This window comes from Gavia stellata, chromosome 5 (genome assembly GCF_030936135.1).
Source record: "Gavia stellata isolate bGavSte3 chromosome 5, bGavSte3.hap2, whole genome shotgun sequence".
In the NCBI taxonomy this organism is placed as follows: domain Eukaryota; kingdom Metazoa; phylum Chordata; class Aves; order Gaviiformes; family Gaviidae; genus Gavia; species Gavia stellata.
In genome coordinates, this window is record NC_082598.1 from 17,042,772 (window position 1) to 17,068,421 (window position 25,650).

Genomic DNA, 25,650 nt, shown 5'->3' on the forward strand with positions numbered 1-25,650 from the left:
TCCGCTCACCTTCCCCAAATGACTTTTTTCCCATGGCCTTAGCAGAAACACATGTCCCAGACTAATTAATTTCCTGTAGGCACATGAGAAGAACAGCAGGGGAGGTCTGGGAGCTGGAGACAGCTTCACGTATCAATAAGGTACTGGCTAGCCAGTGACGGGAGCAGCTGTGTGAAGGCTCTTACTTTGATTTGTAAAAGATCCTGAACATAAGCAAAACCAGCAGTTGTTGAGATTGTTTTTGCTTGGCTTACGCACAACGCAGTGTGGGAACATCTAGCCTACTGATTCAGACTTTCATCTGGCAAAGGGCAGTTTTTGTTCCAGCCCTTGATGCTTAGGTCGTGTCTGCCTCTTATCCATCAGCTTTGTGTAAAATGCATATGCAGTCTTAGGCATGAACTCCCTGCAAGCTGCTCCCTCCTGGCTAAGTGCTTAAAGTTGTTCTTCTCTGCAGAGAGCTTTGTTGTCCTTGATTTAAGTCCTATGAAAATCCACGAGCTTTATCTGGGTACACTCAGTAGTACCTCAGAGCAAACGTCGCTGTGAAGTTTGTGCTTGTAACTAACTACTGCCTTGGAGTTATCATTTGCTGCTCTGCTGTAATGTTAAGCATTCATATGTTAATCCACTCTTGGAGGCTGTTGTGCCTGACTGTACTGTAAGGCTTTATCAAATGACAGCAAAATTAATAGTTTGGTTTCCACCAATTTGATACAAGATGCTTAGTATGAAAAGCAGAATATACATCACTGAAGAGAATTTTGGAGCATTGCTTATTTCTCTCAAACAATATTTTCATGCTTTTTTCTGCATTGCCATTGATACCAAGACAGTTTCTAATTTTCTACACTGCAAAACAGAAAAGATTCTTCATAAAGACTGTGTATGTGTATAAGCTGGTCCTTTTCCCTGCTGAATAGATTTGACCATGCCATATACCAGTTGAAATATCATGAACTGCAGATAAATGTAATGGTTTGGGTTTTTATATCAGTCCATGCCAATCAGTATCACAGAGAAGGGAATGGGAACAACAATTTCTAGTTTAATTCCCTTTGCAAGTTCTTTAACTCCGAGTTTGAGAATGAATCTTGAGTTTCACTGTAAAAAAAGGTAGATGGTATTTCACACAGATATTTTTCTGAATCTTGCACTCCATTTCTTCTTTTTCTCCCCACAGAAACCAGTGGACTCCGATTTCCTTGAATGCTGTAAATTAGCTCTGAAGGAATGGACAACTCCAACAAAAAACCCCACACAAGTCTTCTGAGAAGCCAGCAAGGGAACTAGAAAAACCAGCTTGACTTGCAAAATCTCACCTGACCCATGACCGACTCTCTGCTAATGCAACACTAATTTAAGACACCTTTGTACATCAGGTACTGCAAGTCCTCAGCATGTTACTGTTTGTACAGTGTTTTTTCTTTAGTCTCGCAATATATAGTGGAACAGAGAAATCCAATTTACATTCAATTGTTTGTGAAAACACTCGTATATTATATAAAAAGCTTTAAACAATTTTCTTGCAATATACTGCAACTCAGTCCATTTCATATGACAGTCCAAGCCAGGTTTAAAAAACCCCAACCTGTCAGCAGCCCATTCACACTATTTCGTTCCCTGCAGGGCAGCTGCCTGATTTGACCTGACCCGATTAGGGTCAAGTGGTTATTTGTGCTGCAGTCATCAGGGTTTCCAGCCAGGCACGAAGCTGTAGCTCTCTTACTGGTATCCCTTCTGCAGACTCAGCAAGTTTCTGCTGCAGTTATTCAGGTTGGAGATTCATTTGTAACCATAAGGGCAAATTTCAAAATGAAATGAAGGTGTAGGCTTTGTTCTCACTAGAAGAGACTGCTCCTACGGGCACATCCTCCTAGCACAGCTATAACTCCCTCCAGCAAGAGGCCTCTTCTCTGTAAAACTTATATAGGTCCTAAAGACAAAATAAACTACGCAAGCAAAGGACTTTGCATTCAAAAATCCAGATTCTTTTTTTAACATGTCAAAATTTGGTCCAAAAAAGCTGGTATTCGCCAGTTATACTATGTCAGTCTACAGGCTATTTGAAAGACCTACAGTAACATATACGGTGACCAGAAAATGGTCCAACCTGACAGACTCTCCTCCTTGCCTCCTACATGGATTCTGGTAATGCAGAAATCCCAGGTTGATCTCTGCACGTGTACCTGTGCATAATGCACCGCAGTGTCACACTTATTCGCATATTCAGAGCCATCTCTATGTGACTAGCGTGCCATAATATGCATAAATAGTCTTGTTCGTATGTATTTTTTCTAGATCCAAGGATGTTTGTGTTGCTTTACATTACAAGTTTTGCCATCTATACAAGCGAACAACCTCTTCAAAGCCAGTTCAAAGGAGAAAATTACTACACCAGATATATCTGTAGCATCCCTGGTTTGCCAGGCCCTGCGGGTCCCCCTGGAGCCGGTGGATCCCCAGGGCCACACGGACGCATTGGTCTTCCAGGAAGAGATGGTAGAGATGGCAGGAAGGGAGAAAAAGGTGAAAAGGGGAGCGCAGGTATTGAATATTTGTGTCATCTAACACAGTAGTACAACAAAGTAAGACCTTTCATTGTCACTGTTATACATATATATTTATATACACATGATGAATGTGTGTATGTGCCTGTGGGTTTAAATGTGATGAATGTGCATATAGAGAGAGAAAGAAAATATGCAGATATATTTTAGACATGTCTAATATTCATATACTGAAATTTGTGTAAATAAATGTAAATGCATAGCGTTCCTGTGCATAGGTGCTAAGAAAAAAGTTTGGGAAAAATGAAGCATTTGTGGTGTCAAATAAATAGTCTCATTTGTGCCATTAGCCAGGAATAAAAGATTAGCAGGCTTTTAGGTAAACACTATAAATGCTCAAACACTAAGAGATATTTTTGTACAAGTATCATTATATAGGTAGCCACGCTGCTGTCCTTCCCATCAGCAGTGCCCATAGTTCAATCAGAAACGGACTGATTACGTATAAAATTCTTCAATGTGTAATCAAGACATATGAAGAAAAGTAGGAATATAGAAACGAAGGACCCCCGGGCTGTGGAGCCTGGTCCTCTGTTCCAACCTGTCATTCCTTTCACAAACTTACTAGAAAATTTTGAAAGTAGTTTTGGAGTATTTTGAAATTTTGACCATGTTTTTCTTGTTTGTTCAGACACACACAGTAGCCCACACAATCATTTACTGAGATGATATGTGCAACGATTAACTAACTTAAAATGTTTTTGAAGGTTTAAGAGGAAAGACTGGGCCATTAGGACCAGCTGGAGAGAAAGGAGACCAAGGTCAGTCTGGTAAAAAAGGACCTGGAGGATTGACTGGTGCCAAAGGTGAAGTAGGTCCAGCTGGACCACCTGGACCTAAGGGAGATAAAGGAGACCGAGGAGAGCCAGGTGCACCAGGGGTCTGTAAGTGTGGAAAGATAGTGCTGAAATCTGCCTTTTCTGTTGGCATCACCACCAGCTACCCAGAGGAAAGATTACCAATTGTATTCAATAAAGTCCTCTTCAACGAGGGGGACCATTACAACCCTTCCACAGGGAAGTTTATTTGTGCCATCCCAGGGATTTATTATTTTTCTTATGATATCACCTTAGCAAACAAACATCTTGCAATTGGGCTGGTTCACAATGGGAAGTACCGGATAAAGACATTTGATGCGAACACAGGCAACCACGATGTAGCTTCTGGATCCACAGTGATCTACCTTCAGCCAGAAGACGAAGTATGGCTTGAGATCTTCTACACTGACCAAAATGGTCTCTTTTCTGATCCAACATGGGCAGACAGTTTGTTTTCTGGATTTCTCTTATACGTTGATACAGATTACCTTGATGCTTTATCGGATGATGAGCTCTGAAGCAGATGATGTCAAATGACATTCAAACTGGACACCCCAGCACAGGATAGTATCTAGCTGTGTGGGGGACACAAAGGTGAAAAACAGATAATCTGGGAGTTTATTTTTGCTTTGACAGGAACCAAATCTGAGCTCATAAAGATCATTCTAGAATCTGAGCTGGATTTTTTACCGAACAGCAAGGATATCAAAAGGAACTGTAATTAACAAAAGACTGCATCACTCCAGGACTAACTCCTCCTGAAAGTTACATTTATAATACTATTTAAACAAATTTAAGATACTGTACATTGGATTTTATATAAAATATATTAAGTTGTAATGTAGAATGGATATTTTGTATATGACATTAAAGTAAAATTGAACAACTGACGGCAATATCATCTTTGGTCATTTTAAGACAGGAAATACATTAAAAACAGAGAAAACATTGAGAGGAATAAAATAGGAATGTCTGCTTCAGCATGCAGCTGAACAGGTCACCAGGACAGTCCTATCTGATACTTACACCAACAAAATTATATTCATAATTAACTAACCTCCTAATAAATACATGAAGATTTGTACTAGCTGAGGACTGCCCAACGAGAGTCATAAAAGAACAGAACAAAGGTATTAAATATATAAAATAATTAAAAACTGGGAGATCTGAAAACTTGGAAATAGACAATCAGTACTCAACGTGGGTATTTTCAGTGTGATTCTAAGTGGGTTTGCTATTCTTTCAATGCTATTCAGTATCTTTATGAGAAATGTGGAAGAAAATACAAACTTTTTGCTGAAAAAAATTATGGAATGCAAAAAACTGAGAACAGTAACCAGTAACAAGAATAAATTATATGGAACAAACTGAGTCACATCAGTAAAGCAGACTTACTTATATTCCAATATGGCCAAATGCAATGAACTAAATGTAGGTCACACACAAGATGAAAAACTGCATTCAGGAAATCAGTGAACTTGGAAAAGGTACATGGGACCTCATGGACAGTCAGCTAAATATGAGGATTCAGAGTAGGCTGTTGCTACAGCCCTTTGGATGTATGATAAATGGAATTACAAGTACGAGTAAGGAGTAGTTACTTATGAAGCTGCTGTTTCTGTCAATGTTTCAAAAACTTACTGGAAAATTAAAAAAAAAGGTTGTAATTCTACCCATGCAGATTACACAATAGATGTAATAGGGTCAATTTATTTTTCTTGTCAATGAGGTTAAGAGGTGATTTGATAACAGTCTGCATGTACCCATCCAGAGATAAAATTTCTGGTAGTAGCTGGCACTTCCTTCTAGCAGATAGGAGCACAGCAAGATCCACTGGCAAGAAACTGTACCAATTCCTACTGGAAATGAGGAACCCATTTTACCAGTAGTGGTAATCGTTGCAAAATTACCTAGGAACTTCATGAGTTCTCCAGCATTCAACATCTTTAAGTCAAGAGTGGCAATCTTTAATTGGGTGTTCTTACCTTCCAAGAATGTACAATCTTATTTTATTCATTCCAGATTTACAAGTACCTGCTATTTTTACCAGTTATTCAGATAGTTTCAAATGCTAGTGGTTTGTGTTGCACAACTCCTGCTCTTACTTCATTTATGACCAAGGTGGAGGGAAATTTCTGGGGTTTTTCTGTGTACTTGACTTAATTAAGAAAATTACAACCAAATAAAATTACATAAAAATACCACTGAGATTGCAAAATGAGGAAATGTTAGCACTACAGCTATGTATGGAACATTAATCTATGCACCCTGTATCTGCACCCTCATTTCCCCACACATTAACATGCATGTCTTAGGGTACATGATTGTTGCTTTATGCAGTGAACAGGTGCAAAGTCCTGTCCACAAATCAAACTGGCAATGCCTGTACAACCCTTATTTCATTTGACAGTGAGAGATGTGTGGTAGAAGACAAAAGTGGATTATTTTTCTAACTAGCCATCTAATTTATTAGTGTTATACAAGGGCTGCTTCCTGTGAAAAATATGGAAGAGAACACTTACAGATTCAGTTTATCACCGTGCTGTACAATCATTCATACACCTGCAAATTAAGCACAATATGAGTGCAAAATGCAGCCCAATCATCATTTACAGCAATGATTGATGCTAATGCTTCACAGCCGTCAGTGCCTATACAAGGCACAAAGACTATCGGCATTGCTCAGTGCTGTCTGCAATGAAACTCCGCAGGACAGAACAGACAACTGTATCAGGCCCATGACTTCCAAGAAGCATAATTCAACAGATGCAGGATTGGACCTATAACATGTATTAAGCAGCAAAAGCAACTAATAGAAGTATTTAATTCTATGTTTATTTTAAAATATATGGAAATAGGTTTACGACATTTGAATCAACAGAAAGTTTATGTTAGAAGTAACAAGTTAATTTTTATTAGAATTAGAAAATCTCCTATAAAGTCAAACTTAAGAAAATAGTATGACCGATTTTCTTCGGACTCTACAGAAATGCATTCGGTAGTTATAATAAATACGGAAATTTTCAGAAAAAAATGATTTTTCACAATTGAATAGAGAAAAAATAGAGCTTTATAGTGAAATGTTCCTGGTTGCAATCCTAACTAAAAGCAAACAGCTTCCATGTAATAATCTTGTAAAAATGAATGAAATATAAAAGAAATATTTTAACCACACCTATGTTGAAAATGACATCATGGGAATAAGTAAGCCAAGAGTTATTGCTTTCCTTTACTTCATAATTTTGGATTTATGTTTGTACAATCGTAGAAAAATCATTTTAGCTTCCCTAAGTTTTCCCATTTGGATTCTTATTTGAATAGTTTAATATTTTGGCATGAACTGTTAAAAATAAGTAATTCTGTTGAATTATTCCTATAGGTTTTGGCAAGAATAAACTTATTAATACATGTATGGACAACATGTACACAAGTAGCATGTGTCCCTGCCCCCATTCAGGATCTCAAGACGTTACCCTAAAGTAAGTCATTGTTATTGCTATTATTTTACTTGAAAGCAGTTCAACTTTGATGACATGATATTTCATTAGGGGTATTCCTCTGTCTAAATTTGAATTTATATGGAAAATATCTCGGGCTGAAGTCTTCCCACTACTTACACCAGTAGGTGGGGAGGTCTGGTTTGGTTTCACGATGTTGTAGGATAACAAAGAGCAAAATCTCTTTGGGATTAAATTTGAAATTAATCAAACATTTCTACACAATATATGTGTCATTCTACACGTGCCAAAATACCATATAAAATTAGGCATCCAGAACAAGTTAGTCATCTAGACTTTGCCTACAATCAGCAGGGAGAAATTAGTATCACCAGGAGAAACTCCCAGGAGGAAGTGTGTCTTTGCTGCGGCACCAACTCTTGGGCTTCCTGATCGAGACAGCAAGAACAAACCTGAGACCACCAGGAAACCAGTGTTCCTGAGATTCATAAGTAAAGAAATAGATATATTTACTTGGGATATATGTATGTAAATATACATAAGAAAAATAAAGTTATTTGAAACAAAATAGCTCCCCACAATCTTTTACTCTTTCAGACTTTCTTTATACCTGGTACAGTGACATCAAGGAAGAAGTCAGTCACATGTTCCATTGTTGAACAGTTTTAACCTAGATAATAAATTAAACATTAAACTCCATCTTCAAACTGATATGAGCATGTTACTTCGAACAAATACCTTCACTTTCTTCACTACTGGTATTCACATCCTTATGGTCTAGGCTGTACAATTTTTTCAGGAGAAATAGGTCCTGAAGAATCTTGTACAATTCTCAGACAATACAGAGGAAATAGTTACCAATGGATATCAGTACTGAGAACATTACCTACATTCTTCAAATCTTTTTTAAATCTACCTAATGCCATTTATGTACTGTTGGGATAGGCAAAAAAATATAAAACTGACAAGCATCTTATTTCATTCCCTACCAAGTATATTTCATTAGTTGGTGCAGTTTGTATAATACTTTATTTTTATTTACCTTCCACAGGTCACCCACTAGGTACAGTTCATATTCATTCACTAAGACATTTACTGAATAATTTACTTTTCCCTAGTTGGTTTAATTTATCCATTGGCAGGTAATTCATACTCAGGATAACTATACTGATACTGTACTGGGCAATTTGGTCAGTAGGAACTTCAGTTTTATGTGGAAATGTGGCTTACTTTATATACGTACTTCAGCAGGTGATGAACCCCATCCAAGAAATACTGCAGGAGAGTAAACAGGAGAAAAATAAAAGTTGAGAAAGCAATATACCACAATCTTTCTCAATGAGTAATACATTGCTTTCAAGAAGCAATTTATTGCTTTCAGTATAAACCATTTAGATTTCACCTCAGAGAGCAGTTAGAGGTTATCTTCACTTCCCTGTAACTCCTTATGTCAACACTCCAAACTGAGGCTATGTCAGTATTTCTGAATTTCAGAGGCATGATTCTTCCTCACATCAACATGAAGACATTTCCAAGTACTGTCACGAAATTCTCAGTCTCTGATACCTGGGTTTGTCCTAGGTGCATACATCAGATCAATTCATGACAGTTACTACCTAAAGCAAAAGAAAAATTAATTAGACCTATTATACACATATTTTTTAATAGTAAATATATACAAAGAAAAAAGTGTCTTGGGTCATTTGGCATTTGGCTTATATCCCCCAACTCTGAGAATAATTATTTTGGTACGATCCAGCAACTACCTGCTGGATGAGGTGTAAGGAGATTTTTTCTCTATGCAGATTGTTCCTGCAGCAGCAAGTATTAGTATAAATTTTATCTTACCTGACTTCAATCTCTAAAAGCTCAAAGATCATTGCCTAGGCTAAATTAGTTGTTACCTCTCCTGTCATCAGTGCAAAGAAATAGGTGGGGTAAATCTCTTGCTGACACTGTATTAGACACCTACTTTAAGAAGGTCTTCACATAACCTGTATCTACGTGACTAACTTAGAGTAGCCTTTAACTTTGAGTTAAGTAAGATGTCTGCTCTTGGAGAACAACCTGCAAAGTGGAAAAATTGGCATAATTTGATTTGGCAATTTATATGTCTCACAATTAGAGAGAAGATGTGGAATGATGAGAACATAGAAGTACCCTTATAGTGATGGAAGTGACCTCTTGTCAGACCTTTTGTAAAGTATTGCTCAAGTTCCTTCTGGGACAACTTCAACTGCAGTAACTTGGCTGTCCTCCAAAAAGTTTTACAGTATATTAAGGCAGGCTAGATAACCCTCTCATGCCTCCAAATTCAACACACTTAAGTATATATGAAATATTGAAGTTTTGAAGGATACTTAATTTTAGGTGTAGAAAGCCTAAATGTATCCTGGACTGTTTCTACTTATACCAAAAAAATTATAAATTTGTTTCTTTTCAACTTTAAACTACCCATCAAAATCCTAAATACAATACAAAACGTAATGCAATATTTGTAAAGTCATATCTGTGAAAGAATAGCCTTGTTCATGTCATGTTAACAAAGGGACAAAAAATACTGAATTCTTGAAAAACATAAATGAACTATGATTCTCAGCAGGCTCTAAAGCGAACTTTTAGCAAGAAGCAGATGGGATTTCTAGAAATGAGTGAATTGTATGAAGGAAATGTACCGGCAGTCCCTTTTCTTTCTCTGCTTTCAACATGTTATCCCTAGGCTTGGAAGACAGTGGAAAGGATTTAAAATTTTTGAGTTGAAGAATAATCTCTTTAATCATCTGAAAACTTGCCTACCACTGATGCTGATGTCCCTTCCATGCACCACCTGCATTTACACACACTCTGTCAGACATTCTGATACATGAACTCGGATTTCTTCTCCACCCGTGACAAATTTCAGGAAATTTTGTGATTTCTGTCATGTTGAAGTAAGATGCGATCAGTTTTAAATCATCAAGATGACCAGTTTGTTCTCCCTTGTTTGTAACCTCCACGAAACCGAGATCACTGTAGAGCTGCACATAGTATTTGATATTCCTATTCTAAGAACACAGCAAAACCTGCTCTTATTTTGTAAATGTTGTAAATGGCTTGTAAGATTTGGAGTTTCACTTCTGTTTTCATTTGGTTTTACAAGTTTTATCTTGTAAAAAGGCAAGGCGGGTAAAAAACAGTGTATATGGCAATCCAAACCTTACATTTTAAAACTGTTTGACTGCTGAACTTGGGGTCTGCGATCCCTTAGCCTGCCCGCTCCTGGGGCAGCCTGCACCATGTGTCATTACAAGCTGCCGATTAACCTGCCTGTGCCAAAACAAAATAACTGTTTGACAGTGTCACATCTAACAAAGTAGAGCGGCTCACATCATTTTATTTGGAGCACTAAATCTGCTGTCCAGAATAATCAATGACATTGGGCTTGCCTTTGTTTTTATAATGCTGACTGAGATAAATGAGTTGTTCTCTGCCCCAGGAAACATACGGGGTTTGAATTCTCTATGTCTCCTGTGAGTAAAGTCATTGTACTGACATGTGGTTTTAAGCAGCTTTCCATCCTGTTAAGCAAAGGACCCCCACTGCTCCTTTAGGGTATTACAGTAATGTTCCTTACATAATACTGTTCATTTTTGTCCATCGTTTGAACTGTTTGTACAACTGTTTCTGAGACTGGAATAATTTGTTGGGACACAGTCTTATTAGCAAAACAAGATGTTGAACCCAAGTCCTTGCCAAAACTTTGTATGAAGATTCACCCACTGGATCATTTCCACAGTCCCACATACAGTGAGACTTAGCAGATAATAGAGATTGTGTGCTGTATATGTTACCCTAAGAAACCTGTCTTCTGATTACATTTCTTTCCCTTCTTGAAAGCTGTTGTCATGTCAGGTGTCTTCTAGCCGTGATAGTTCCTCTTTTAGCAGTTAAAATCTTTTTATTTACTATGACTGTTTACTTCTTCCCATGATCTCCTTCTTACAACAGTATTCAGAAATGGGAAACAATTTAGCCATCTCTTTTCATGTGATTCCAGCTACTAAAACTTTGCAGTAACAGACCTTCAGATGTTATAAGGACTGTTTTTAAATAGGTCTCATAACAACTCCATTTAGTATCACCAATATAATTTATTCTGGTTGTACTAAAAATACTAACGCACATGTTAACACAAGAAATTACTTTGTTAACAATTCAGTGCAGCAGAAAAGACCCCTCTGCAGATTTGATAGGAAAACTATAAACCGCTTTGTACCTATAAAAATTAGGAATTGTGTATAAGATAATCTACATTTCTACAACCTATCTAATAGCACTGATATTTCTGCCATTCCTACTATCTGCATAAGCTGGTTGTGAGCATTTAACAAATGCAAAGAAGCAGGGTTGTGGGATTATATTTCCCTTTAAGCAGGCTCTAGAACCACCCTAATGAAGACTTCATCTCTTTCTTTTTTCTGTTATGGAAGTATTAAAGTATATTGATAACTTTATAAAGTTATGACTTGTCTTACTTCTTACTTTGGTTTTGCAGTCCGCCTTCCCTAGACTCAGGGCATTTACTGATACATTTTTTAATCATGGTGTCATGGTTTAACCCCAGCCGGCAACTAAGCACCACACAGCCGCTCGCTCACTCCCCCCCTGCCCCAGCGGGGTGGGGGAGAGAATAGGAATAGTAAAAGCAAGAAAGCTCATGGGTTGAGATAAGAACAGTTTAGTAAGTGAAATGAAATAAAATGAAAATAATAATAAAAATTGTAATGAAACGGAAAATAACAACAAACAAGAAAGGCAAGTGACGCAAATGAAACCAATTGCTCACCACCCTCTGACCGATGCCCAGCCCAAGCCATGGTCCCCCTGGCCAGCTTTCCCCCTAGTTTATATACTGAGCATGACATCATATGGTATGGAATATCCCTTTGGTCAGTTGTGGTCAGCTGTCCCGGCTGTGTCCCCTCCCAACTTCTTGTGCACCCCCAGCCCACTCGCTGGGGGAGGGGGGCGAGATGCAGAAAAGGCCTTGACTCTGTGTAAGCACTGCTCAGCAATAACGAAAACATCTCTGTATTATCAACACTGTTTTCAGCACAAATCCAAAACGTGGCCCCGTACTAGCTACTATGAAGAAAATTAACTCTATCCCAGGCAAAACCAGCACAGGCTAAAAGCCTGCCTTTGCCAATTACAGCTGTTGAGAGACTACCTTTTTTAACTCTGCTATGTTTCTCATTACTTTACCCCAAAATGACATGCTAAGAAGTTTGCTGAGGCTTATGCTGATTTGTAAAGGTCATCTGTACAGAATAATGCATCGTCGTCCCCCTGGTACGGCTTCGGTTAATACTCTGAGTACTTTAATGCCTTGGAAAACAGAGACAGCACTTGGAAAACAACTAGCTACTAAGCATCCACTTCAAGGATTTATCCCTACATGACTGATATAAGGGACTTTTTTCAGATTAATATTAATCTAAACATTTTTTTATTTGCTGGAATGTTGGCATATAGTCTGAAGTACAGGTTTAACATCTCCCTTTAGTCAACAGAGTGAGACAGGCTCTTCCGCAAATGATTGGTATTCAGGAATCACTGCTCTGAGTCACACACATCCCAAGAAGAGTCTGTGTCTCTCCTCTAGTTACAGAAGTACACAGAAATTAAGTCAGATAATTTAGCAAAGTTAGGTACTTAAAGTTAGGAGGAGTGACTGTCTTTATTGTATTTCAGTCTGAAATAACCATCCTTCATCCTCCAAAAATATACCATGGGTATTTTTTTTTTTCAAGTCACTGCAGTAACCGAAAATGCATTGCTGTCTGCAGGAGCTGCAACCACTTCATCCCCCCATACTTTATTCATGACTTTCCCTTTTACTGTAAAAGACATTGTTTACAAAAAAGAAGTCCTCCGGAACTGTTTTAGTGGCTTGAGGAGGAGAATCTGACTCTTCCTCTTTAAAAAGCAAAGCTGAGGCTGTGTTGCTAGGGGGAGTGTTGTGCTTGGCTCTTGTCTGTACTCTGAAAGCTGCTGTATAAGAAAACCCAGGTAGGAAACAAACATTTTCCTTTAGATCTGTTTCGATATCATTGCATTCTGAGTGTTTGCATGAATTAGACAGATTTAAGAATCCAAAATCTGCAAAATTATTTCCTAGGTATTTTTGATGTAATTAAGTTTTTAAAGAGGAGTGAGAGAAACTTCACTGCATTTCTGTTGTCAGTTTTAACTGCTTTGGAAACGGTCTCTGAGCTAATGGAGAGCTTTATAGTTCTTGCATTCGGCTGTTTATTACATTTTAAAGTGCCTGTTGTAGTACTTAACTTCAAGAAATGCTAGAAAATTGTTACAGAAAGTGGCCATAAGGCCCTTCTGCTATGTTGCCAGCATTCTCCATTTACATGTGCCTTTAGGAAAGACTCTTTAAATTTGATACATAAAGCTTGATATGAAAAAGAGGTTTATGTGCCAAGTAATGAAAATGCCGTTGCATTTTTGTGCTGTGAAGAGGGTATTTGATGAACCTTGTCTGCAGCAAGTAAATGTTGCCATTTTTGGGTACATCACCCTTAGCCCTGGTGTGAGATACTTACTGAGAGAATTGGTGCTGAGGCAAATGCACAGGTGGTTTGGGAGATAGTCACATTTGTGTAAGAAAACCACTTGTTTATGGTGCGTTCAGCTCCTTGTACAAGTTGAGACTTATTTACAAACCTGAAAATCCTTGGGGCTAGTAGCTGGTAAGGGCTAAGCCTCAGGCAGGAGATAACCATGTTGTTCCTCCTCTGCTTCTTCTGCATTTTTATTAGGCATCTCCTAAGAGATAAAGAGGTATATAAAGATCACTCTTCATATTTCAGCCTGGGCTGGAAACATTTTTTGAGGCAAGTATGCACTAGCCTGTACGTACCCAGTACAAAAAAGGGGTGGGGAAACAAAGGGTGACCTGTGTAGGTCTCAGCCCTCTTGCTTGTGGAGATTTAGCCAGGTACAGAAAAAGGCCCCACATCTTACTCCCACGAGTTGTTTCATGGGGATTTTGAAATCCAGAATAAACTATGCTGTTGTGAGTGACTTCATCTGTTAGCTCTGTACATCAGCACTCAGCTTTTGCACCAGTGCAGCTACGTTGGTGCAAGCTTTGTGCCAGGAACAAGTACAGCTGAGGTCACTTTCCTGTTGGTTAAAGGTAATGCAGGACAGGAACCTGCAGTAATAGTAGCAATGCATTGAGTTATACAGATATAAAGTTCACAATTTCCTAAATGCTTGAATTCAAATACAGCAACTTTTTAGTGTAAACAAAGCTGAAGTGATTTGGTGGATTCCACGTTTGGTAAAATTGAAACCCCAAGCAAGCCCAATGCTGGAAGTGGAGCAAAAAAGGGATTGAACATGCCTCTGTGATCTGAATCTTGCAGCTGACTTTTATAAACTATAGGTGGGTTGTTTATTAAAAAAAAAGTAACAAAAGTGTTCATACAGTGTATACAGGCCCACATTATTCACTATTATATGGAATAATTAAATAAATGGATACATATATTTTTGAATCATTCCATTCTGAAAAAAAAAAATCAGGATTTTTAAATACTAAGGCTGTATGTTAAATGGTATGTCATTTGAGTGTTCAGGGTGCAAAGGTTACATGGAATGTATCTCATTATCATTATGCATGTATTAAATTGCATCTCTCATGAGTAATTCCTGCATTGCTTGTGACAGCCAGGTGTCAGCCACCAACCAGATGAATCCCAGTGAAGAATCCCAGACGATAATCATGGAGGTTAGTGCCCAGATTGTTGCGACAAAAATGGTGTATGATCATTTTTCACTGAGAGTTATAGTTATCTTTTATATATGTAACTGAGAAAAGTTAAATAAGTAAGTCAAGAGTGTCTTGCAAGCTCTTGCTAATCCTATTATCAGTCTGTACCATTCTAGTTAATGCAGGTGTGCATAATTATTCATTTCTGTGCAAATGCATTGCAACCATAGATACCATATGCTGTGAAATAGGCACCTTTAATGTGGTTTTTTATTCTATTTCCTATTGATCCAACAATCAGTTGATTATCTTCAGATTATTGGTTAAATATATTTAGTCTTGAGTAGGTTACAAAACCCAGGAAGTTATGTTTTCTCATCTGTAGAAATGCTTTTCATCATGTTTAAACTGTGCCTGGTGCTTTGTCAATAAAATATCAGAAGGAAAAAACCAGAAACAAAAAAAACCCCTCTCCATGGCATGAGGAGATAAACTAACAATAAGGAAAGATGCTTTAGCGCTGGCAGTAATCTTGCTAACAAATAGCAGTATGTGCTAACTTCAGCCAGCGTAGGCACTGTAGTCTGCCAATGGCAGCAGTGGAACATATTTTATATATATACATAGGGAAAATTTCTTAAATCGGGTATTTTCATAGACCAGAGATTATTTCCGTGGGTCTGAGGACACGGCCAGCCTCTACCCCACAGCGCAGCTCACTCCCTCTCTCTCTGTGAAAGGAGGAGCTCCCGGATGAGGACCCCGCTCAGGTGGAAAGGCTGAGGAGAGCCTTGGCAACTCGCAGGCACAGGAGAAAGACAACGGTGAGCACCCTCAGCTCCGCGACCCCTTTCCCACCCCCGCCTCCGCGGGACCCTCCCGCGGGTTGCCGGCGGGCCGCTGCGACTACCGCGCATGCGCACATGACTCTAAGAGCAGCTGTGCGCATGCGCGCGCGCGCTCTCTCCCCCTCAGGGTTGGGGTCCCAACGGCGGCGGCTGCAGGCCCTGGGCCGCTTCTTGTCCTGTCTCGGCCCCCCTCACTCATGCGCCGTCCCTCTCCCCTTCTGTCCCGCTGCAGCTGCCGGAGGCTGTCGGTCCCCCCGAGCCGCGGGCGGAGGAAAGCAGCGGCGGCAGGATGGCGGCAACCGCCTCCGGCGCTGCCCCTCAGGCACTGCGCGGTGAGTGACTCTCCAACGGCCGCGGCGGGGCGGGGCCGGGGGCGGGGCGCGCTTCCGCCATGTTCCATATGGCGCTGAGCCAGAGGCGGGAGCTGCGGCACCCTTTCGGCTGCCCGTCACTGGTGGTGTCCCCGAGCCAAAGGGGCAGCGTTGCCTTCGCCGTAGTGGGGTTGCTTGGGTTAAGCGTTTCCACTTTGAGATTGCCTTCAGCTCATAGACAGAAAAATTGCAGCGGGATCCACGTGTAAGGGGAGGAGCGTGGTGCGCGCTAATTACTCTTGCCCTTGAAGAGCATCCTTAAGATCGCTTTTAATTCGCAGTATTAGAGCAGGGATGGAGGAGTGTCTGTGTGTGTCTGTCATGTGCCAAGTCAGCTCGGAGCATTATGCATACAGTCAGCGCTGCACTCAAAGGGATGCTCCTACAGTATTTAAACATGAGTGGATTTCGAAATGTTATCACATAAAATACACAACACTTTCAAAGTGTAGACATGCAGTATTTACATATTTGAAAGTGAACCTCATATCTTGTGCTTGAAGTGTTATTCATGCTTATCATGGCATATATATTTATTGATTGGCTATTTTAACTGTCATATATGAAATACTCTATTTATTCACAAAGTGGAAAACTGCAAGAGAGTGATGCAGGGGGAAGCTGGTAGAAGTGAATGTCTAATTGCAGGCTTGGAAAGAGTGGAGGTTGCTGGTACTTGAAAACTAATCTTCAATTTCTTTGGTGGAATCTCTGCAATATTCCTATTAAACAGTTTGGACAGCATTAATGTTGTGAATCTTACTGCATGGTTTTACGGGCTTACCTAAATAGGATGCATAAAAGAGCTGATTAAGAACAGAGCATTAAAAAGTCAATAAAACCAAAATCCAGTGAGGTGAAACATGCTTATTCTTTCATCAACATCGAGGTTTATAAAAATAAAATGTATGTACGATCCTTAAACTCATTTTAGCAAAATACGGTATTTGTTACAGACATCTACAGTTTAGGGATGTTTCCAGCTCTTTCAAGGCCTGTGTACTTTTCTTTTGAATGTTTTTTGAGTCTTACCATGCCAGCTTGTGCTAGGAAGTGATATACTGTTGACAGATGGAGTCCAAACAGTTTTCAGAATTGATTGCATGGGGAAATCAAGAGACACCCTCTAGTGATGGCTGTTTTCTTTCACAGAAGCTCATTTCCCAAGAATAAACAGAACAGCACAGCAGTACTCTGAGAAGAAAACCAGCCATTGGTTTCCTTATGTGATAAATGTTTTGTTTTCTTAAGTATTTTGCTCTGTTACTTGTTGTTGTTGCTGCTTCTGAAATCGCTGTTATTCTGCTAATTTTGTATGATTGAGTGAAAAGTACTGCATGTGGTATTCTGAATAGACTGTATCAGTGGTTTACTTAAGTTAATAATTTATCCATCTGATTTATTTTTTTAAAATTGCATCTTAAATTTGAAAAAGACTGCACCTTGAGCTGAAGTTTTCATGCATCTATCCAAAATTTCTTTCATTTTTTTTTCCTCCTGGAATTCAGTCTGACAGATTTATAAATAATTTAAATTTCCATCTTCTATATATTAAGCTTTTGAATATGCTGACACTGATGTTTGCTGTTGTGTTGCCCGGTCATAAGGTAAAAGTAGCTTTCTTTTCAGTTCCTCACAGCCTTTATTAGGCAGATGATCTGTGTATGAATTTCTGCTTATCATTGTCTTGCCAAGTGATAACTAACCATTTAAAAAAAAATAATAAAATGTAACAAACCTCCCCCCCCCCACCACTTACCAGGTGCTATTGAAAAATTCTACATAGGCTGTTTCCTCTACTATCTTGTTTTGGTTTTGCTTTAGTGCCTGTGATAACACATTGCCTCTATTCCTAGGCCTTTTTAGTTTGCCATGGTTGTCACCGTATTTGTTCATTGTTTATGTTAAATTCGTGGTTTTAAAAGTACATATGCATGCACCCGGTTTATGAAAAGGGAACTGTATTATAACACAAGTGGAAAGTAGGTGAAGTTTGTGAAATTATCAATTTGTGATGTCCCTCAAATACTTGGTTTATTTTATGCTAGCATGGTATGATAATTTTCTCATTCTGGTCCCAGTATGGCAAACTTATCTTGAAACATATCTGTTAACTATTTCTTCACTTAATATTCATTATAGTCTCTGTTTATCCCTATTAGTCTTTCAAGCGTTCAGTTGGTCTCTACTATTTTTTTAATGCAGCCCGATGGCAGAAATTTATTATTTCACTTAATCTAATTATGTGTGTGCTAAGATGCCTATATACCTTTCTTAAACGGACAGACTTATTTACTAGTTTGACTAGTGGACTGACATATAGCTAAGAGTTGCAAAAGAAGAATTGCTTTAAATAAAAAGCCCATGTCTGTTAAGTTATTCCTTTGTGAAGCCAGGACAACTGCAGCGTTACAAAATCTTTTTCTGCATTGTTGGGTTTTTTGAATTTGTTAGTTATTTGGTTGCAGTTTCTGGAGTGTCTTGCTATGCATTTATGCAATGATTGTATCCATGAAAAATAAAGAAGTGTTTCTAGGACCTCTGCTGGAAGTTACCATTCCCTATTTTCTTTCAGGTAACTGATGCTTGGTCACAGCATAAATGTCTGTCTGCTTTCCCTCGCGCCTGGTTTCCGCATCCTCTTCGGATACGGGATTGATGTCAACATATTTGCAGCAGTTCTGGGTCTGCATCAGTGTAGAGAGCTTTGACGTCACACAGAGGCCTAGTGGGTTTGGGCTTCTCCGGGTGCAGGTGAAATCAAGGGAGAGACTTATTAGATGACATTTTCAGGTTCTCAGTTTGGCTTAATTTCAGTTTGACTCTCCAGAAAGCTATTAGATCTGCCTGAAGTAAAATATGGAGCCATTGTAGAATAATGACACTTTCAACATAAAATGTGGTTTAAATTTTTTTTGATACAGGCCTGTAACAGTGATCCTGCGAAGTAATCATCTCATGGATATCAGTCTTATTCTTTCACTTCAAAAATATATTTTGAAGTTAAGCACAAATTAGTTGGCTGTAGAGCCCATTCACATAAGCAGAACAAAAGCATACATACAGAGAAATAAAGTAGCAAAAATATTTTTTTATGTGGCCCTTTTTTCCAAGGGACCACAGGATCCCACAATAGTTGATGCATTGAATTAATTTTACTGCAACTGTTAAAGCTTTAAAATGTTTTTCATTATGTATAGAAAGGATAATACCTCTGTTATCACAAGGAACTGGTTCATTCATAAAGAATTCTGCATACAGAGCATCAGTTCTGATGCTTTGAGGTGCTTAAAGTAGTGGCAGATTGTTTCTGCATTAACTTTGCATGTTTACGCTGTTCACTTTAACCTGTCTTGTCTGGAAATGTTTACAAGCAATTGTCAAGTTTTTCAGGAGATCAAAAGCAGGTTCTAATCTGTTGCTTTCTAGTTTTCATTTATCTGAATGTAATTGAAATGAAGCTACAATCAAATAAAATATACATCAAAAGGTAACTTAGACCAACTTCGCCCCTTAAGTTGTTTCAACTCTCCTTAAGTCTTGATACCTGCTTTTGGTGGGGGTTTTTATGTTTGGTTGGGTTGTTTTGGGGGTCTTCCGATTGGTTGTTTTAAGTTACAAGCTTGCACCAGTGAAGATTCTGTAACTATTTAAAGGAGTCAGTTCCAATGCTAGAATACCCCAGGGCCCTTCTGTGTGCAACAACCTTTTGTGGGCTTGAAGTTGTAAAAGATGTTGAAGTTTTTTATCCATTCCAAAACCTCTTCAAACTCAGTCTTTGAGCAAATGTGACTTCTGACATTTCTTGCCTACATGTTTTATACACAGATAGACATTATTCTATCATTCAAATTATTAATAAATGTTTTAAAGGCATTAGATTGAGGCAGACCCTGAAAATACCTACTCAGTATGGGGTTTGAATTTATTCACTGTTACTTGCTTATGTTTTTAAATATGGTGTTGCAGTGACTTGCATGCACCCCCCGCCCCCCATCATTTAATCAAAATATTTCCTACTGAGACATGCTTTCTGTAAGGCAAGCTCAAAAGTTGAGATGTATGCTTTTTGCATTATTTACAAGAATGGGTAGAATATATGTTAAAGAACATTCAATTGTCTTGACAGGTCTTGATCTCGGCTAATCTAGGCCTTCTGTTGCTTAATATTTTACTGTCTTCTAAATATTTACAAATAGGCTGAGTATCTTTTTGTAGAGTTGACGTTAGACTGACCTGTGTATGCTTCTGCAGCTCGCTCTTTCACATTTCTTAAAAAAGGCACTTGCCCGGGATTTTGGAACTTGCCTCTTCTCCATCACTTAGAACCACTGACGGTTCTGATTTTGCTGCAGCCAGTTCATTATTGAATACCCTGCAATGGTGGTTTTTAATTAGCTCAGTCTGATGAATATTTATCTAGATCTTGTTCTCTGTTTTGTCATTAATTCTCACCCTGTTCTTACTCATACTGCATTCCTTGTTAGAAAAGACAAAATGCAGATAGGCTTTTCTGTGTGTCATCTCTTAGTGTCTCTACTGAGTACTTGCTTATTTCTGTTTCTAGTATTCCTCTCGGTAAGGAAGTGGCTATGGGATGCTTGCTTTTCTGTTATGTGTCTCATGCTAGTGATACTCACTTTGTGCCTTGTTCTTTCTTTTGAAAGTTTCCAAATACAATGAATGCTTCTTTTTATAAATTCAGGCAGTAAATTATGTAATTTGAAAAGATTAGGATTCTCCTAAATCTTTTGATGTTTCTGAATAGACTCAGTATTAGTAGGGTTTATCTTAATGTATTTTTCTTTTCTAAATGACAATGGACTAAGGTCATCCTAGAAATTAGATTGCACTTTGACTTTGGTATAGTAGGTAGCCTTTAAATGTTTTAAGTTGTATATTCATTCAACCTACAGTATCTTCTGCTACCAGTAAATCTCTTGTAATAATATTGAATCAGCCATAATGCGATATATGTTGTGTGACATTACCACTTCTAAGCCCTTACCCTTTGCTGCTTTATCTCCTTTTCGTGAATTTAATGCCTTATATAAACCTGAAATCACCCTTTACTTAGACCTTGGCAAACAATGTTCTTTCGTAAGGGCGAAGAACAAATCAGTGTTTAGCTCAAAGAACTGACACGTAATATAATACTGTAAGTGGAGATAACTAGAAAAACTATTTGCTCAGAATGTCATGTGTTCACAGACTAAAAATTAAAGACAAAAAAAAGCCATGCACCACAAAGCACATGTGTGAGAAGAGCTACAGTTTTCCCTGGTAATCATCTTACAGTTGTTCCAGTGAAAGGGCTAGTGTGTTCTGTGTGGAACGATGGAGCTCCTTCTGGAAATAAAAGCTAGTTACAAGTTCAGCAGAAAAAAACCTAAGATCTGAGGATTACACATATAAGAAGGGATGTAAAGCATTTCTCTTTAAAAAATTGATATTGCATATAGCAGTCAAAGTTAAACTTTCAGTAAGCTCCTGAGAATTTCCAGGTGAACTCGAGGGCTCCAGTGAGACTGAACAGGTCTGTGCAGATGGGGAGACAATTATGTAGCTAGAATCAGTTTTGTTAATGAAGAATTGAATTAGATCTTTCAGAAAGAAAAATACTTAAGTGATTACTTTCTAAGCTATTAGGTGTATAAAACTATGTTTTATTTTGGAGAGTTTTATAAAGAGGATAACCTTCACTCTTTTACAGTGGTACGGCAATCCATGAGAGGGAGATGGGTACCTTCTCAAAATACCATGCAGAAGACAACCATAATTGTGTTTAATATATAGAGCTGCTGGAAGCATTGCCATTTGCTTGCGCATACAATCTCATTTATATTGTACGTTTAAAATGTTTTTAATTTGTGTTTATATGAGAGGAAGGGTTGTAGGTATCCACTACTTTGTATTTCTGACCCCAAGAGCGTATCTTCTCTGTAAACAACTGGATAATTACTCATTCTTTTCATTTAGACATCAGGGAATGCAGTAGGGTCAGTCACCCTAATGATATTTACTGAATCTACCTGAAGAAATTGTAATCTAAGAGGATATGATATGTGAGAGATAAGGGGGAGGAATGCCATCAGTCCTTCAAAGGAAAAGGAGGCCCTGATAAGTTTGGTTATCAAAGACACGTTCTCATTTAGTTTTAATTATGGAAGAAAAGCCTGGGCTTTTTGGGAGCAGCAATTCAAAGACTGCAACAAACAGTAATTCTCTTTCCATAATCACGTGATTACCCAAGTCAGTGCCCAAACCTGGTATTTACTACCTATCAGAAAATCTAAATATATGCCACTGATTTAAAACTCAGATTTCTGTGTTTCACAAGATCAGCAGAGAATACTTGATCCTAAAGGTTGTAGAGATTTGATGAGTTCTTGGGGTTGGAGGGTGGGCTGTGGGATTTTTTTTTTTGTTTGTTTTGAAATCAACCCCAGGGGTACAGCTGTAGTAATGGCCTCCAGCTGTACTTAGCGCTACTGATCACAACCGTTTGAGCCCAAGAGTTCAGTCAATTTTAAGTCCACCTACTTATGTAGTCCATATTTCATCAGTTTCTCTATAAGGGTGTTACACGAAACAGCGATAAACAACATGCGCTGCTTTCCCTTTGTCCGCTAACCCAATTATCTCATCATAGACAGTTGTCTTATTGGTCAGGTAGAAGTTTTTCCCCTTCATAAATCCATGCTGGTGACTCCGAGTTTTCATCTTGTACTTAGCATATTTGGCAATGGTTTCCAGGATTATTTGCTCCATCACCTTCTTGGGCGTCAAGATGAGGCTGATCAGCCTGTAGTTCCCCAGATTTTCCTCCCTGAAGACAGGAGTGATGTTTGCTCACTTCCAGTCCTCAGGAACCTCCCTTGATCATCACCACAATCTTTTCAAGATAATTGAGAGTGGCCTTGAGGTGACTTTGACCAGCTCCCTCGGCACTCATGGGAACATCCTGTTAGGATCCATGGATTTGTGTATGCCCAGTTTGTTTAAATGTGGCCTTACTTGATCTTCCTCTACTGAGGGTGAGTTTTTGCTGCCCCAGGCTTTTCCACTGGTCTCTGTCAGTCATACATGGGACAGGGTAGAATGCATCTTACTCTCTTGATTGTATTAGAGCTATAGCACAAAAACACTGCTGGAGAAATTAATATTTTGTCACTAGAAAAAGCAGGTAGCTCTAGGCTGAAAAAGGAAGGAAGTCTGTAAATTCTTTACTGTTCTGATCACACCTGTATGAGGATTTAGAGCACATCACCATTCAAAATTAGATCTAGACAGCTCTGGCTAACAGCTTATAAAATGCTAGTTAATTCTTTACATATTTTTAATAGGAAAAAAGTGTGTCTGTGCTTTACTTAAGGTGGTTCATAGTGTATATAATGAAAGCTAGATCCATCATAGCTAAAGGCATTTAAGTGGTAGTCTATAAGGTCTGAATTCCACAAAATGTTTCATTCCTTCACGTTTTCTCATGCAAGTTCTTTCTGTTGGAACATGGGACTCTATATGGTTTTATTTTACATAATTTTAAGTTTCTTTTAGAAAATACTTAATTTAAACACGTTTCCATGTTTTCTGTGTTTTAGACTTGCCACCTGTTCCTTCTACATCGAGGACAGACTTTGCAGAATTTTCTGTTAGGGAGCGAATGAGGGAGAAACTAAAAGCAGCAAGGGTGAGAATCCTTCAGAAGTCCTGTTTTGTTGACTTTACCCTCATAAGTACCACCCCCTTAATTTTGCTTTCTTAGTGCTATGTGAATCTGAGTTGGGATATCTGCTTTTTTATTTCTAATGCTGAAATAATACTCAGTTCACCAGTACAGTTATTTTCTGGTATATTTCTATTGCTGTTTTTTTTTTTCTAAAGTTTGTGTTTAATTTGTTTGTAATGATGTAAAAGTTATCATTGTTTTATAATTCAAATGATATAATCATAACAAGAGCCTTCTGTGTTTTTGTCAAAAAATTTCTTACACTATTTTGAAATCAATGGATTTCCTTGCAAGTTCACTGTGCAGTTTAATAAGGGGTATTAACAGCTAGGTCTGTAAAATCACTTAAGCTGATTATATAGTTAAAAGATTCTGTCTCTAACACAAGCATGCATAAGTTGTTGAGCTCCTGGGATTTATTGTAGCTTTGGTCTTATTATATTTCTATTATAGCTAAGCAATTTTTTTTATTTGCTTAGTCAAAAGCAGAAATTACTTTATTGCGAGAAGACCCCAGTCCACGACCAAGGCGTTTAAAAAGCATCAGAGAAAGGAAAACAGTCAGACTGGATAAAGCGGTAAGAAGGTACATTGGGTCTTACTATTCTGATAATGAGAAAATGAATGCGAAAGATGAAATAAATCGAAGACTACACATAGTCTTGAAGATTAATTTCATTTATTTCAATGGGATCAAAATTAGAAGGAACCTTTCTGATTATTGCTTTTGATGTACATATTTAACAATAATAATTTGCTTTCATTGTAGTATAGACATCATATGAAACGTCTGTCATTTACAGGTTCATGACTTCTGTCACTTAAGATGCCTTGAAGTATTTAAGAGTTACTGTAACAGAAAGGACCACTGTATTATAGCTTTATATAAATATGCACAGTGTAATTGCTAAAGGCTGGATATTAACTTTATGTCATTGTACTGTATTGTATTTCCTTGTTGCTATTTTACATTCAGGTTTTTTTGTTAGTATAAGCATGTTCTTTGTTAGAAAATGAATTTTTGTATTAGAAAAGTAACAAAGGCCATCCCTGTGCAGAACTTGCACCCAGATATTCTTCAGAATTCACAATGAGATTGCTTGCCTGTAGAAAACATGTTTCAAAGAATGTGTATGCCCAGGAAATAACAGCATGTAGCAGTAACATTTTTATCTGGAATTCCAAACAATATGAATTATCCTGGCTAAATTCCTTGTCTAAGGGAGAATTACATATTCATGTAGGTTGTGGGGAGGTTTTTGGCAGTGTTTTCTTATGAAAAGTAATTGTCATAGCTTTCAGTTAAGTAGTATTGTTTTAATATGTTTGTTTTAGGAAAATATGAAAGTTATACCCTTATTAAAGTTGGTTACTAATTTTATATAAAGTATCTCTGAAACCTTCCATGTGTTGGTTTTGTTTCCTGTACTTACTTACACATGTATGAAGTATTGTTTTGTTGTTAAACAACTGGCCATCAGGTTGCCAGGGTTTGAGATTTTCTTTTTGCTATTATTGTTTTCAAGTTCAGGTTGAATAGATGTAAACTTGAAAAATGTCTTCCTTTAATTTAAGAATTCAGGCCACAAGGTGGAAAAACATGTAGAATGTTAGATGTGTTTATGTTGGCTGGGCCTGATGAAAATCGCTTTGAAGCACTTTTGAGGTTGCTTCAGCAGGTTCTCTTAACTGGTGATGTTTACAGTGATCTATGCATAGGTACAGATAAGGCTTCAGAAAACTGGGAATGGATAACCATGCCACGTTTCTTGAAAAGGTAGAAGGTATCATCTATGGAGTTTTAGAGTAGTCTAGCGATGTTTGAGAGAGAACAAAACAAATAATCAAGTCTGTATTTAAGCACCCAAGCAATGGACACCATCTTTTCTGAATAATACCTAATCAGGCTTTTCCTGATTGCAGCAGGGGCTATATGAGAAGCTGGCCTTAGCTCCTTGATTCCCTTCCCTAGTCAGAAGTGTCTGTCAGCAGCACCCTTGCCATTGCTGCCTGGCTTGTGCTGTCTGTCAGCCTTTCATTTGTAGATGAGAAGATTTCGCATTGCTACCCCATTTTCTCGCCCTT

At 38.2% G+C, this 25,650-nt stretch overlaps 2 protein-coding genes across 3 annotated transcripts in view; both read left to right on the plus strand.

Moving 5' to 3' along the window:
* Positions 1–1,205: 1,205 nt before the first annotated feature.
* Positions 1,206–4,104, plus strand: C1QTNF7 (C1q and TNF related 7). Of its 2 annotated transcripts, XM_009810479.2 has the most exons (3): positions 1,206–1,382; positions 2,302–2,547; positions 3,278–4,104. In XM_009810479.2, the coding sequence occupies exons 2-3, from the start codon at positions 2,310–2,312 to the stop codon at positions 3,904–3,906; spliced, it is 867 nt and encodes a 288-aa protein (XP_009808781.1). In that variant the 5' UTR covers positions 1,206–1,382; positions 2,302–2,309; the 3' UTR covers positions 3,907–4,104. The 2 variants fall into 2 exon arrangements, with proteins under 2 accessions (XP_009808781.1, XP_059674187.1); XM_059818204.1 differs by lacking the exon at positions 1,206–1,382 and having other exon boundaries at positions 2,295–2,547.
* A 10,441-nt stretch (positions 4,105–14,545) lies between these two features.
* Positions 14,546–25,650, plus strand: part of CC2D2A (coiled-coil and C2 domain containing 2A) — a 63,801-nt gene continuing 52,696 nt past the window's right edge. The window contains exons 1-4 of the mRNA XM_059817900.1: positions 14,546–14,635; positions 15,698–15,797; positions 23,438–23,526; positions 24,045–24,160. Of these exons, the coding sequence (XP_059673883.1) occupies positions 14,546–14,635; positions 15,698–15,797; positions 23,438–23,526; positions 24,045–24,160 (395 nt within the window). The remainder of the gene's footprint in view (positions 14,636–15,697; positions 15,798–23,437; positions 23,527–24,044; positions 24,161–25,650) is intronic.

Bases quoted from the DNA above. Each gene is read 5' to 3' on its own strand.
- C1QTNF7 (XM_009810479.2), top strand. From the start codon at position 2,310: ATGTTTGTGTTGCTTTACATTACAAGTTTTGCCATCTATACAAGCGAA. The intron at 2,548-3,277 runs GTATTGAATATT...ATGTTTTTGAAG, and splicing joins AGGTGAAAAGGGGAGCGCAG to GTTTAAGAGGAAAGACTGGG.